The sequence below is a fragment of the Haemorhous mexicanus genome, chromosome 4 (assembly GCF_027477595.1).
Source record: "Haemorhous mexicanus isolate bHaeMex1 chromosome 4, bHaeMex1.pri, whole genome shotgun sequence".
NCBI lineage: Eukaryota > Metazoa > Chordata > Aves > Passeriformes > Fringillidae > Haemorhous > Haemorhous mexicanus.
This window is the reverse complement of record NC_082344.1, coordinates 75657498-75670811: the sequence shown is the minus strand read 5'-3', so window position 1 is coordinate 75670811 and position 13314 is coordinate 75657498. Positions and strand designations below refer to the sequence as shown.

The 13314-nt window shown below is 64.2% G+C and overlaps 1 protein-coding gene across 3 annotated transcripts in view; it reads left to right on the top strand.

Annotated features, from left to right (window-relative positions):
* Positions 1-13314, top strand: part of LOC132326808 (dedicator of cytokinesis protein 2-like) — a 50116-nt gene that overhangs the window by 30674 nt on the left and 6128 nt on the right. For 2 of the 3 annotated variants that reach the window (XR_009486343.1, XM_059845482.1), the window contains exons 29-41: positions 8917-9015; positions 9129-9223; positions 9879-9957; positions 10058-10158; positions 10270-10328; positions 10472-10620; positions 10788-10873; positions 11348-11504; positions 11868-11908; positions 12048-12138; positions 12221-12340; positions 12864-12953; positions 13050-13154. Coding sequence is in view for 2 of the 3 variants with exons in the window: in XM_059845482.1 (XP_059701465.1) it covers positions 8917-9015; positions 9129-9223; positions 9879-9957; positions 10058-10158; positions 10270-10328; positions 10472-10620; positions 10788-10873; positions 11348-11504; positions 11868-11908; positions 12048-12138; positions 12221-12340; positions 12864-12953; positions 13050-13154 (1272 nt within the window). In the remaining variant the exon portion in view is untranslated. The remainder of the gene's footprint in view (positions 1-8916; positions 9016-9128; positions 9224-9878; positions 9958-10057; positions 10159-10269; positions 10329-10471; positions 10621-10787; positions 10874-11347; positions 11505-11867; positions 11909-12047; positions 12139-12220; positions 12341-12863; positions 12954-13049; positions 13155-13314) is intronic. The other variant, XM_059845483.1, reaches the window with a different exon arrangement.

Here is a 13314-nt window from a genome sequence, read left to right as displayed (position 1 = left end):
CGTCCGTGAGGGACAGACAGATGGACACAGGGCACCCCCCGCACGTGTCACACCCGCCGGGCACGGGCACCAGCTCTGCGGGGGATGGGCAAGGCGTGGGGCACCCATCCATCACGGGACATGGCGGGATGGGCAGGGGGTCCATCCTGCCTAGGGCACGGCCAGGGTGACACGAGGGACATGTCACGTGTGGTTGTGGCCGGACTGGGCACCAGAGGTGCTGCCTGGGCTGCAGGCATGGGGGACCAGCTCTGTGAGCAGTGGCGAGACAGTGGCTTGGGGACAAGGAGTCACTTCAGACACATGGGAAGGAGCAGGAGGGAGAACCTTCAGTGAGGCCGGGGGATGTCACTGACACCAGCAGCACTTCACAGGCGGCACAGGGGCAGGACCCGGGGTCACAGGGGGGATTGTACTCAACCACATCTCCACCCCTGCCATCATCCTGGTCCCTGTCATTGTCCCCGTCCCTGCCATCATTCCCGCACGGCTCTGCAGGGCTCCTCCTCCCCACAGCTGCAAGGCGAACAGCTCGGCTGCCCTGTCCCGGACGTACCCCCAGCACCCACCCCGTGCCCCCTGGGCCGCCGGCCCGTCACACTGCCCGGGTATCTGAGCACGGGGCACACCGGGAGCCCTGCTGGGATGTCCTGGGCTGCAGAGGAGGCCGTCGGCTCGTTTTGGGACGCGGCCAAAGACAGAGATTCCAGCCGCAGCGAGCAGCGCTTCAGCTTTGTCGCACCACACCGTGTCCCGTGTCCCACATCCCCGTGGTCCCCGCCCCAGAGCACAGCCCGGTGCTCCCGCAGCGTCCCCGCACCTTTCCGCAAGCCGAGGCGGGAGCCTCGCTGGCTCCGCAGCCGCCCTGCCCTCACTGCGGACGGACACACGGCTCAGACACCCCCCCGGTCCCCTCCCTGTCTTGCCTTGTTCCTGCTGGCACGAAGCGCTGACTCAGCAGGGCAGCCCGGAGTCCCCAGCGCCGGCACAGCCAAACTTCCAGCGCTGCGTGCCGGTGCCCCGTGCCTGCCCAGGCCGGCAGTGAGCGCTGACCCAGCGGAGCCGGGGGCTCTCACCGCCCTCCCCGCGCCCACCCCGGCCCCGCACGCCCCGCTCCGGGTTCGTCGGGATGCTGCTCCACGCGCCGCCCGGCGCTTCCCTCCCCGAGCTTGGAGCCGTGCCCAGACACCCGGAGATGTCTGCGAGGCAGGACGAGACGAGGGACGGGATGGGGCTGCTCGTTAGTATGGACAGCAACAGGCGGAGGAGCGAGCCGAGCTGGCTGGGGCTGGAGCCAGAGGCGCCCGTCCTCGCTTCCTGCCTCGCCACATCCCTGCTGGCCCGGGGCACGGGCACCCAAGCTGGCCTGGGCACAGCCTGCCGCGATATCCGCGATATATGAGCCACCCCTGCGGCCTCGTCACGGACGTGGGGTCACCTCCCTCCTTGTGCCAGAGCTTGGCGTGCCCGGCAGCAAGAGGGCAACGAGGGAGGGCAACACGCCGAGGGCACAGGGACCTGCTGGTCACATCTGGAGCCCAGAGCTGCAGAGGAGCCCGCGTGTGCCAGCCTGCTCCGGAGGGTCCTCGATGGGTGCTGGGAACGGCTCCGAGGGCCGGGCACGGGGCAGGAGCGCCGCTGGCACGGTTTAAAAGCAGGAGCAGCCCTGTGATGCTGCGCCGGGGCCCGGGGCGAGCCGTGGCTGACGCAGCGTGGGACGGGGCCGTTCCCCTGCCGACGCAGCAAACGCGGCGCTGTCGCTCAGCGGGGCCTCGCCGGAGCACCCTCGGCCTTCCCGAACCGCCGGCAGATCAGAGACGAGCCACAAGGACAAAGGGAAGCCTATAAATTATACATGGAGCAACTCCGTTTGGGAACAGTTCTGAGGATGTCAAACACCCGCGCCAGGACCTTCCCACGCATCCCTGCGTTTTCTCCGTGCTGTGGTTGGATTTAGTGCCCCGCTCGGGCGCTGTTTGCAGCACACCGGCATCTCCGAGCATGGATAATGAGCCCCGTTGTGGGGCGGGATCAGGATGAAGCCCGGGGTCTGATGGACTCTCCTGGGCTGTCCCTGAGCCCGAGGAACTCACTCTGGTGATGGGTCCAAAGGACATCCCAGATGCACCTGGCACCCAGCGCTTCCCAGCCACTCTTCAAGCACTTTTACTGGGCAATGGTGCTCAGCACCTCAATCCTGGGGCTGCTGGAGTCCCTCCAAGGTCATGAGCCCACCACAGCCCGAGGTCTACTCCAACAGGACCCCAGGGCTGTGGTCACTCCTCCCTCCAGGAGAGACCTGAAGCCAAAGCAGGAGCCTTGGTGCTGCACTCTGCCGGACACCGGGCTCCTCCTTGGAGGGATCATTGCACAGCGACCTCAGGAGAGCCCAGTGGGTGGCACAGGGAGCCACAGAGCCCTGCACGGTGGTCTGGGAGATGCAGGTGGGCTGGAACCGCCCGGGGGATGGGTTTGGTGCCTGACTAATCCCCTGTGAAGGAGGGCAGCATGAGGCAGCCACTCCGGTCAGCGCGGAGCTGAGGAGAGCACGGCTCATCAAACCCATTTGCTGCCGGGCTTGACGAGGTTCCAAGTTTGGTCAGGGGAGGTAAAAGCCTCGGCAGAGCACACTCGGATTTCTGTGAGGCATTTGACATTTCGATGAAGAAAGCAGGATGATCCCAAAAGCAAAGTGGCACACTTGAAGTGGGTTAAAAGCAGCTAACCAGCACGTCTCTGCTCGTAACGCTCCCATGGTCCTGAGCACACAGGGAAACTGAGGAAAGGGGAGAAAATGAAGAGCAAGGAAGGAAAAAAGCCAGTTCAGAGGCAGGCAAGGGGCACGGAGCAGAGAATGTGCAGGATGGGGTTCTGAGTGGCAGCTCCAAGCTCTGCTCATGGCAGCTGGAAATGCGTGTTGGCATGTCAGAGAAGCAACTTCCTTAAAAAGTGAGGCCAGCTGGCACAGGAACAGCTTGGAAAGGTTTTGCACAGTGGTGGACCCTCCATCTCAGAAATTTTTAAAGATTTGAGTGTTTTTCTCCTCTGGTTCCTGTGGGAATTCCAGGGACATGGATAAGGTGAGACAGCAGGTCACATGGGTGATGTGCAGGTGAAAGCAGGTGATGCCTCTGTGACATGCCATGAGTTCTGCAGCAGTGGGTTCTGCTGGATGCTCACGCAGTTGGGAACGATCTCTCCTCTGCTGAGTGACCCCAGGAGCTGAGGAAACATCAGGAATCTCTTCTCATGGACACCCCTCAGAGAGCCCGGGTTTCTCTGGCCACCGTGGGTGGTGAATTTTGTGAATAAGAGGCACTAAACCTGCCGGGTTTGCATCCTAGGACACATCTCTGATGGTGCAGGGCTGACCTCAGAGGTCAGAGCCCTCCTTCTCACTGCCCTGACTGGCAAGTTACCTGCCAGCTTCAGCCCTTTCTCCACCTATCCTCCCCCTCACCCTTACTGGTAATGCCGTGGAAGAGGGAAAAACGGAGCAGACACATCAATCTTCTCCTCAGGACACAGGAAGCCAGGAGATGAGATTTATGAGGGAGGAAGTCAGGTTCTCCTGGAACCACAGAGGAGAGAAGTGAATGACCTGGCTCTGCTCGCAGGGCAGTGCCTTTGTGGGGCAACACATCTGATTTTCCTGATCTGCAGAGGGGAGAGAGGTGCTGCTGACTGTGGACTGGGGCAGCACTTGAGGATGAGGCACTGGAGGGGCAGGAACCAGGCTCATGACACATCACAGCAGAGCCTAATCCTGCCTTGGCTCTGGGAGGACTCGAGGCGTTTGTTCTCGGATCAGAGCATGTGTGGGACTCGAGGATGGAGGACTTGGAGCAGCTCCTGGGGCAGCTTGCACGCCCCAAATCTGCTTCCTCGCTGAGGAAGCTCCACCACGAAGCCAGCTCATGCCCTGCCCTCATGCTTCTCTTCTTGGAGGCTCTTCCAGAACCCGTCTGCTGGGAGCCTCACAGCCCTTCTCATTTCCTGCAGGCACTTAATCACACCCGTTCACATCCGACTGTACTCGTGCCAACGGAGCGCTTCCGCTCAAGCCGCTCTTCTCCCTCCTCGCTGCTCAGCCCTCGCAGCCCCCAGCAAGGAGAGGCCCCTTCTCCAGCCACATTCCCAGCTCTCCCTGAGTCCAGCTCGGCTCCTGTCCCCAGGGCCAGCTCCCCATGTCCCTGAAGGACCTCGCAGTGCTGACCCCTCCCTCTCAGCAGCGCTCCAGGCTCTGCTCGAGCATCGCTGCGGCTCCCCCAAGAGCCCTGGGCTGGCCCAGCCGAGGACACAGGCACTGTCCCTGCCACCAGGGCCGTGACTGGGGTGGCTGTGCCCTGCAGTCCCCCCAGCCCAGCATCGAGCACCCCCCAGGGGTGCTGGGAGCAGCAGGGGCACGTGGGTCCCGGCGCCAGCGGTGGCTCACACGAGCGAGGGATCCGCACTCATCCCTATGTAGGTCACTGGCTGGAGTGCTCTGCGGGAACATCAGTCACTCTCCCGGCCACGGGGCCCAGGAGGAGGCTCTGGCACCCGGCCTGGGCAGGGAGCTCCCACCACCCACCTCCCCACGGCGCCAGCACCCACGGCCACCCCGCGGGCTCCTCTCGGAGGCTCCCGGCTGGCCTGGGCACACGTGCCATGGCTCATGCCCATGGAGGGGATCCCGTGGGCCGGGGAAGGAGCAGTGACATCCTCCTGGCACACCGAGGTCACCGCCCCTGCTGCCATCGCTCCCCTCCGATGTGCTGCTGCTGCAGATGGAGCTGCACACGGTCAGGGAGACGGGAGTACAAAGCCTCTGCACGAGCCTTCAGAAGCTGCAGAAGCCAAATTATTCCTGTGTCTCCCGTGGATGCTAATACGGCTGTCATGGCAGTGGTGTCTCTGTTCACTGTGCTACCTGCTGGCGTTCCCACCTCTCTGCCAGGCAGAGGAGCTTTGCTATCGCTGCTTTAATGAGACATGAAGAGGTAGAGCGACCTGCCTGGGGGAGCACGGGCAGAGCGGGAGCAGCTCAGGAGGAGTTTGTTCCGTGTCCCGAGGCTTCCCTGGTCTCATCCAGGGAAGGAGGAGCAGGAAAGCATCCCTGGAGCTGCTGCCAGCACTGTGGTTCAGTGCCACCCCCGGGGCTGCAGGAGAGACCACCCCGGGAGGAAGAACACCCTGCTGGGCTGCTTCCTTCCCAGTGAATGGGGTTTAGGCAATACCACCCTGCTCCTCCTCACCCTGGGGATGCCCTGTGTGGCTACACGGACCTGGGAAGATGCTTGTGATGGAGATCCAGCCCAGAGAGCTCGGCTGGTGCCCAGCACCAAACCCCAGGGCTCTGCTGGCATCTCCAGCACAGGCTGATCCTGCAGCAGTGACAGGACAAGGGAAGTGGGACACAGCCCAGAGACTTTTGGCCACAGGAGACCCAGCTCATCTGCAGACCCCCACAGCCCTGCGCTCTCCAGGGAGGATGTCTCAGCTCTGGAGAAGGGGTTGGGCACCCTTCTGGAGCCCACCTGCCCCAGCATGCAAAGCAATCCCTGAGCCAGGGGACCCTGGGTGACAAGGGCTCCGTGGGCTCCCTCACAGGCCAGAAATGGCATCAGAAAGCCACCAACTGTACCCAGAGCACACTTCTGGAAAAAGCTGGAAAGGTTTCACCGCCCAGCAGTTCCTGCATCCCCCCAGCTGCCCCTGCACACCCTGGTCCAGGCTCGGGGGGCTCGGTCCTGGGTGCAGCAGGGACCCCCTGGGGCAGCCCCCACAGTGCCAGCAGCCAGCAGCACGGCCTCTGCAGCTGCAGCTCCCAGCGCTGGGAACGTCCTTCCAGAATACAAATTCCTGCCTTTAAGTGCATTCTCAATGCCATCGAGCAGCCTGCCCCCCTTTATCTCCGTGTGCTTTAGACAACGCTGGCTATTGGGGGAATTTGGGAATTAGCGAGTGTTTTCCTCCGCCTCGTGCCTCAGTTTCCCCACCACCAAACGGCCCAGACCATACAGAGCACCTCCCCAAACAGGCGAGGCCGGCTCTGCCCGCGGCGCTGGGTAGGACCGGAGGAGTGTTGTTAGCAGGGACAGGAATAGACCCGCTCATTATCTGTGGCCTCTGGATGCCACCATGCTATTAAGTAATTACAATAATTATCATTTGTAAAGAAGACAACCTCAGTCCAAAGGAGCTTCTGCGACGAAATCCACCCCGCTCCTCCGAGCGCGCCGGAAGGACGAACGCTCCCTGCGGAGAGGGGACACGGGGAAGGGCCGGAGGTGCCATCCCCAGCCCAGGGTCCCCCCCGCTGCTCCCGGCCCCGCTCCTCGGGCAGCACCGGCGGGAGGGAGCCCAGCCGGAGGTCCCCGCGTCCCCTGCCGCCGCGGCTGTGCCCAGGGGCTCGCTCCCGCAGCCCCGGGAGGGGCCGAGCGTGGAGATCGCCGCTGGCACTGGCCACGCCGTGCCCCTCGGAGCGAGCAGCTGACACCGATGTCCCCGTATGTCCCCGCGCTGGCACAGCCGGGGCCCGGTGGTTACTCATACGTGTCCACCTCGTGCTCCCGACACGAAAGCGGCTCCGCGGAGACCTCGGCCCCTCTCCCGCGCCGCCGCCGGCAGCCTCAGCTCCGGCGGGGTCTGAGTGCGTTCCCGCGGGGAGGATCGGGACCGGAGCTCCCCGGGAGGGACTGGCGCACCCCCATTTCGCGGGACTGCCAGGGGCTCGCTCCGGCGGACACAAGGCCTTGGGCGCGGAGCTGCCGGGAGCAACGTGGGCTGAATCCCTCCATCCCCGGCCGGCGTCACCGCGGCGCGCGGTACCGAAAGTGACATCCCTGGATCTGCGTGTGCGTGTGTCACCCGGCACAGCCCCGGCTGGCGGGCGCGTTCCTAACGAGGGGGAGCGGAGATGAGCCCGCCCGGCCGCTCCCCAGAGCGGCTCCAGCACGCAGCGACCCAGCGAGCGGCGGGGCCACGGGCCGGGGCGGACAGGGCGAGGCTGCGGCACCGCGGCGCGACCTGGGGGTCTTCGGCCCCTCTAACGCAGCAGCTCCCACCACAGATGCACATCCATAGGCTACGCTCCGTGCCACCGTTCCGGCACGGCTGTGCTCCCCAGAGACCCCCGCCACGGTAGCCGGTGGCCGCCTCGGTGCGGGGTGCCCAGCGTAGTGGGCTCGGTGCGGGGTGCTCGGCGCACGGTGCCCGCCGTAGGATGCTCGGTGCGCGGTGCCACCGTCCCCGTGCCTCCCGCAATTCCCCGGGCAGCTCCTGCTCGCTGGGAGCAAAGAGGGGAGGACAGGGAGGTGCCGCGACTCCCGGGGATGCGGGGACACCGAGGATCCCCCTCGCCAGCCCAGCTCGGCTCCTCGCCCCGGCCCCGCCGGCCCCCGCGCATCCCGCGGGCCGAGGATACCCGCACCGCTCCCGCGCCCCTGGGGTCCCCGCACCGCCGCGCAGTCCCCGTTTCGGGGCTCCCCGCACCGTGTCGCCGCTCCTGGCCCCGGGGTTCCCACGCCCCGGCCGCGGGGCCGCCCGGGGTCCCGGTACCGGCCGGCGCCGCAGGGCCGATGCCCGCAGCACCCGGTCCCTCCGTCGCCCCGCTCCCCGGCCGAGCCTCCTCCCCATCCCGCCCGGTACCTGGTGCTCGGCGGCGGCGGCGGCGCGGGTCCGGCAGCGGCGGGCGCGGGGCTCGGCGGGGCGGGGCGGGGCGGCGCGCGCTCGCCGGTACCGGGGCGGAGCCGACGGGGGCGGAGCGGGGCGGGGGGCGGAGCCCCGCTACGGGGTGCGCGCCCGGGAGCCGAGCCCCGGAGCCCGGGAGGAGCCGCCGTCCCGGCACCGGGAGGGCGCTGCCCGAGCGGAGCGGTGCCGGCCCGTCCCGGTCCCGCGGGCCCCCGGCGAGCCGGTGCTGCTGCACGGGGCGGCCGCGGGGCTGGGGCACCACATGGATTCCCGAAGGAGCGGGAGATTTTGGGGTTTGATCCGTTTGCTTTCCTCAAGAGAAGTCCCCGCAAACCCCTCGTAGCCAGGGCTGGCCGTGGGCGCTCGTTGCTCGCCCGCTGCAGCCCTCGGTGGGCTACGCCCCATCCCGAGGAGCTCCCGGGGCTGCCTGCGGGAGCCCTCGGTCACCAGCAGCGGTCACATCCCTCCCCGAGCAGTCCGCTTGGGTCTGCGTGTGCTTGGCAAGGTCTGGCCTGGGGCTGCGATGGGGAAATTGCAGTGCGGGAATGCTCCGCTGGAATCCAGGAGGGAGCTCCGGCAGTGCCGGACCTGCCAGGGATGGAAGGGCAGCAGCGATGCCCAGCGCCCGGTGCTGCCCTCACAGGGCTCAGGCACGGCAGTCTCTGCGGATGGGTTGGCACCTGAAGCCACCCACCGAGCTCCACCAGTGGCACTGGGGCACGGCAGGGCCGTCGCTCCCTCTGAGTGTGCCAGACGATGCTCTTAGCCCAGGAATTGCTGCCCTTTCCCGCAGTTTCCAGCCTTGGATGTGTCTCTGGGACAGCTTTTGGGCAGCATCCTGCTCGTGCATACTCCACTTGTCCTGCTACAAAGCTGGGAGCCTCCTCCTGGAGTGGAGCCAAGGGCTCAGTTTGGGACCCTGCACTGGAGACCGTCCAGAAGGAACCGCTTGCCATTTTCAAAATGCCCTTACACCCACAGATGGCCTTGAATTATCTCAGAAATGACAGAGGTTCTTCAGCACTGCTCTGTAATAACTCCTCCATCCCCCTGGCATTGTGGTGGGTGCAGGAGCCCTCCCATCCCTGGAGTGGGATGCACATGAAGGGGCCAGGAGAAGGGAGCTGGGTGGGGGTGAACAGAGCCCAAGGCAGCTGGGGCTCTGCGTTATGAACCGACTGGAGGAACGAGGACAGTGCAGCTGCAGGACCCAGCAGGGCCTGAGCAGCTCCTGTCCCCCAGAGCCACTACGTGGCCTGCATGGCCACCATCCTGAGCCAGATGGACAAGGACCACTACAGCACCTACATCCAGGCGTTCCCCTCCCGGCCTGAGCTGATGGTGAGTGCTGCCCGCGGCATCAGGGGCCCTCTGGCACCGGCACCTCCCTCACAGCAGCCTCCGGAGGGCACTGCAGCCCAGCACGGCTCCTGACCTCTGTCCCTCCCTTGCAGGACTTCCTCATGGAGACTTTTATCCTTTTCAAGGACCTGATTGGGAAGACGGTGTATCCTGGTGACTGGATGGTGATGAACATGGTGCAGAACCGGTGAGGGGCTGGGGAGGGACCACGGGGGGAGGCTGGGGTGGCTGCGAGCACTGGGATGCTGTGGGGTGTGGTGTTTGGGAGGGTCCCCAGGATGAGGTGGTAGATGAGAATTTGACTCTTTGTTCTCAGAAGGCTGATTTATGTTATGTTATGTTATGTTATATTAATGCTATACTAAAACTATACTAAAGAAAGAGAAAGGATACATCAGAAGGTTTAACAAAAATGAAGAATAAAAACCCGTGACTGACTCAGAGATTCTGACGCAACTGGCCGTGATTGGCCATTAAGAAAAAACAATTCACATGGAACCAATCAAACATTCACCTGTTGGTAAACAATGTCCAAGCCACATTCCAAAGCAGCAAGCACAGGAGCAGCAATCAGATAATTATTGTTTTCATTCCTCTCTGAGGCTTCTCAGCTTCCCAGGAGAAAATCCTGGGCAAAGAGGATTTTTCAGAAAATATCACAGTGACAGTGGGGCAGGTGGACACTGGAGCAAGGCTCTGGACACGCAGGCCTGGAGTGCTGGACAGCATTTGGGGGGCAGAAAGGACCTCGCCCCCTCTGTGTGATGGTGGTGGGCACACCAGGCTGGGCACTGGGCACGCTGGTGCTGCCCTCCCTCAGTGCCCGTGCTCACTGTCCCCAGGGAGTTCCTGCGTGCCATCAACCACTTCGCCACCACCTTAACCGAGATGTTCCTGAGCAACAGCGACTTCGAGCTGCAGGTGGGTGGCACTGCCTCAGTCCTGCTTCGGGCCAGGTGGGTCAGGAGCAGACCCCACTGTGCCACCCAGCCTGGCACTCATCCCTCTGCTCCCACTGCAGCTTTGGAACAATTATTTCCACCTGGCCGTGGCTTTCCTCACCCAGGACTCCCTGCAGCTGGAGAACTTCTCCCCGGCCAAACGCAACAGTATCCTGGCCAAGTGAGTCCCCAGCCTGCCCGGTCCTTGCCCCGAGGACCGGGATTTTGGGATGAGCCAGCTGGGCTGGGCACACCCGCGGCTGCAGAGCGATCTGTCCCTCTGTCCCGGCAGGTACGGGGACATGAGAGCCACGATCGGAGCATCCATCCGGGACATGTGGTACAGCCTCGGTGAGCCACGGTGTGCAGGGATGGAGTTTTGGGTCTCTGTGGGCTGATGTCCGTCAGCACCATCCCCAGAGTGCGTGTGGCCAGCGGGGTTTTGCTGCTTTGGGCATGGATCTGCCCCCTCCCAGCCCTCCCTGTCCTCCCAGGCCAGCGCAAGATCGAGTTCATCCCGGGCATGGTGGGTCCCATCCTGGAGATGACGCTGGTGCCGGAGCTGGAGCTGCGCAAGTCCACCATCCCCATCTTCTTCGACATGATGCTCTGCGAGCACCGCCTCACCGGGAGCTTCAGCCGGGTCAGGGCCGGGGCTGCTCGGGGCCAGCGGGATGGGCTGGGAGGCTGTGCGAACCACCCACAGCAGGGGAGTGGCGTGGCCTGGGAACGGGGACGGGACCGGCTCTTTGGGATGGTCTCTGGGGAGGGGCTGCTCCAAGCTCGGCCCATCTTCGTCCCCTTTTGCAGTTTGAGGATGAGATCCTGCGCAGGCTGGACAGCGAGGTGGAGGGCGGCCGGGGGGACGAGCAGTACATGCAGCTTTTCAAGAGCATGTGAGTGTGCAGTAACATCCCTGTCACCTTCTTCCCGGGGCACCACCGTGTGCCCCCTGCACATCTCTGCTGGCCCAGCCAGCCTGCCTCTGCCCCAGGAATTACCCTGTGCCTTAAGTGATACCCTTGCTTCAGGTGTTATCTCTGCCCCAGGTGTTATCTCTGGCCCAGGAATTACCCCAGCCTCAGGTGATGCCACTGCCCCAGGTGTTACCTCTGCTGCAGGTGATGCTCCTGTCCCTGGTGACACCCCTGCCCCCGGAATTACCCTGTGCCATAAGTGATGCCCCTGCCCCAGGTGTTATCTCTGCCCCAGGAATTACCCCAACCCCAGGTGTTATCTCCTGCCCCAGGAGTCACCCCTGCCTCAGGTGATGATGCACCTGCTCTGCCCTTTGCTGCTGGGCAGGGCAGTGGTGGGAGCACTGCAGAGCTGGCTGTGCAGGGGGACTCATGGCCCCCTCTCTTCCCCAGCCTGCTGAGCTGCTGCCAGAGCCACCCCGAGCTGGCCAAGCCTGGAGAGGACTTTGTGAGGTTGGTGAGCGAGCTCCTGGAGCGGCTCCTGGACTACAGGGCTGTCATGAACGACGAGAACAAGACCTACAGCATGAGCTGCACTGTCAACCTCCTGGTGAGCACTCGTGCCCTGCTCCAGCTGCCTCAGGCTGGCAGGGCTCACCCCATGTCCCCAGCTCCCTGGGGCAACCAGGGCTTGTTCCCGTGCTTCCCCAGGTCCCCAGGGCTGGTAGGACTTGTCCCTGCATCTCCCCAAGTCCCCACGGTGCCCCTTGCACAGCAGAGAGGGGGTGCACGTGGTGCCAGAGCTGGCATCTCTTTGGATGTCACACATCACCGTGCAGCTGCCCAGGGCCATGGCCATCCCTGTGTGGGGACAGTCCTGGCAGCACTGTGACCCAGAGGGTGACAATGTGAGGGGCTGTGGCATGTGCCACCCCTAGGGGCCACTCAAGCAGCCTCATCTGCCTTTCCACAGAACTTCTACAAGGAGATCGACCGCCAGGCCATGTACATCAGGTGAGCCCAGCCCTGGGATTGCCAGCAGCACCTGGGCTGGGGGCTCCTGGGCACTCCCAGTGGCATGGGCTTGGCAGAGTGGCCTGAGGGGCAGGGTGATGGTGCTGTCACTCCCCACACGTGGCTCTGTCACCCCCAGGTACCTGTACAAGCTGAAGGACCTGCACATCAGCTACGAGAACTACACGGAGGGAGCCTACACGCTGCTGCTGCACGCCCGGCTGCTCACGGTGGGCACGGGGGGCTGGGGGGGCTGGGAGGAGGGGGCAGCCCCCTGGGCTTGCTGTGACAGGTCCCCAATCCCTTGTGCAGTGGTCAGAGGAGTCGAATGCAGCCCCTGTGCCAGGCCCACACGGCCTCCACCTGCACACTCAGCGCCAGCTGAAGGAGGCTCTGTACAACCAGATCATCGAATACTTCGACCAGGGCAAGGTGAGTGTGGCCCCTACAGACCCTGCAGCCTCTGAAACCCCAAAACTGGAGGGAGCTGGGCTGGCATAGGGCAAGCCTGGCCCTCTTGCCACCAATTCCCCCGTGTTTCATGCTCCCAGATCCCATTCTCAGCACAGCCCCTCCTTCCCCACTGCTGCAGAAGGGCTGGAGCTGCCTGCAGTGAGCCTGGGCTGGATGGTTCACCCACAGCCACTGTCCCTCATCCCATCCCTGTCCCATGCTGTCCCAGCCCAGTCCTTGTACTGGAAGCAGCTTGGACATCCCTGGACAAAGGCTGGATGGGGTCAGCTGGGGTCTCCAGGCTTGGGGATGGTGGGAAGCCAAGTTCTTCTGCTGCCCACTGGACCCCAGTCCCCACAGGAGAGCCTTCTCCCCCTCCTCACAGGGGGCAGGGGTGCAGGTGCCCACACAGGCAGGGTGGTCTCTGCTGGAAGCCCCTGGTGCCCCCTTCCCCAGTTCACCCTGCACTGGGGGGCCCTGTCCTGGCCCCTCTCTCCTCCAGATGTGGGAGGAAGCCATCCACATCTGCAAGGAGCTGGCAGAGCAGTACGAGAGCCACGTGTTCGACTACGAGATGCTGAGTGACATCCTGGTGGGTGCCTGGCTGGGCTGGGGGTGCTGCTGGCAGGGGGGAATGGGGGATCTGCAGGGCCCCCTCCTGTCCTCATCCTGCCCCTCTCCTCTGCAGCAACGAGAAGCCAAGTTCTATGAGAAGATCCTGAAGGTGCTGCGGCCCAGCCCGGATTACTTTGCCGTGGGGTACTACGGGCAGGGCTTCCCCACCTTCCTCAGGGTAAGCAGAGCCAGGAGCAGCCCCACAGCTGCCACCTCCATGGCCAAGGGGCCCCACTCCTCACTGGTCTCCACCTGGATGTGGAGCTGTGCACCACAACTCTCTGAGTGTCATCATCCAGCCTGTTCCTTACCCAGCACCTGTCCCATCCAGGGGACAT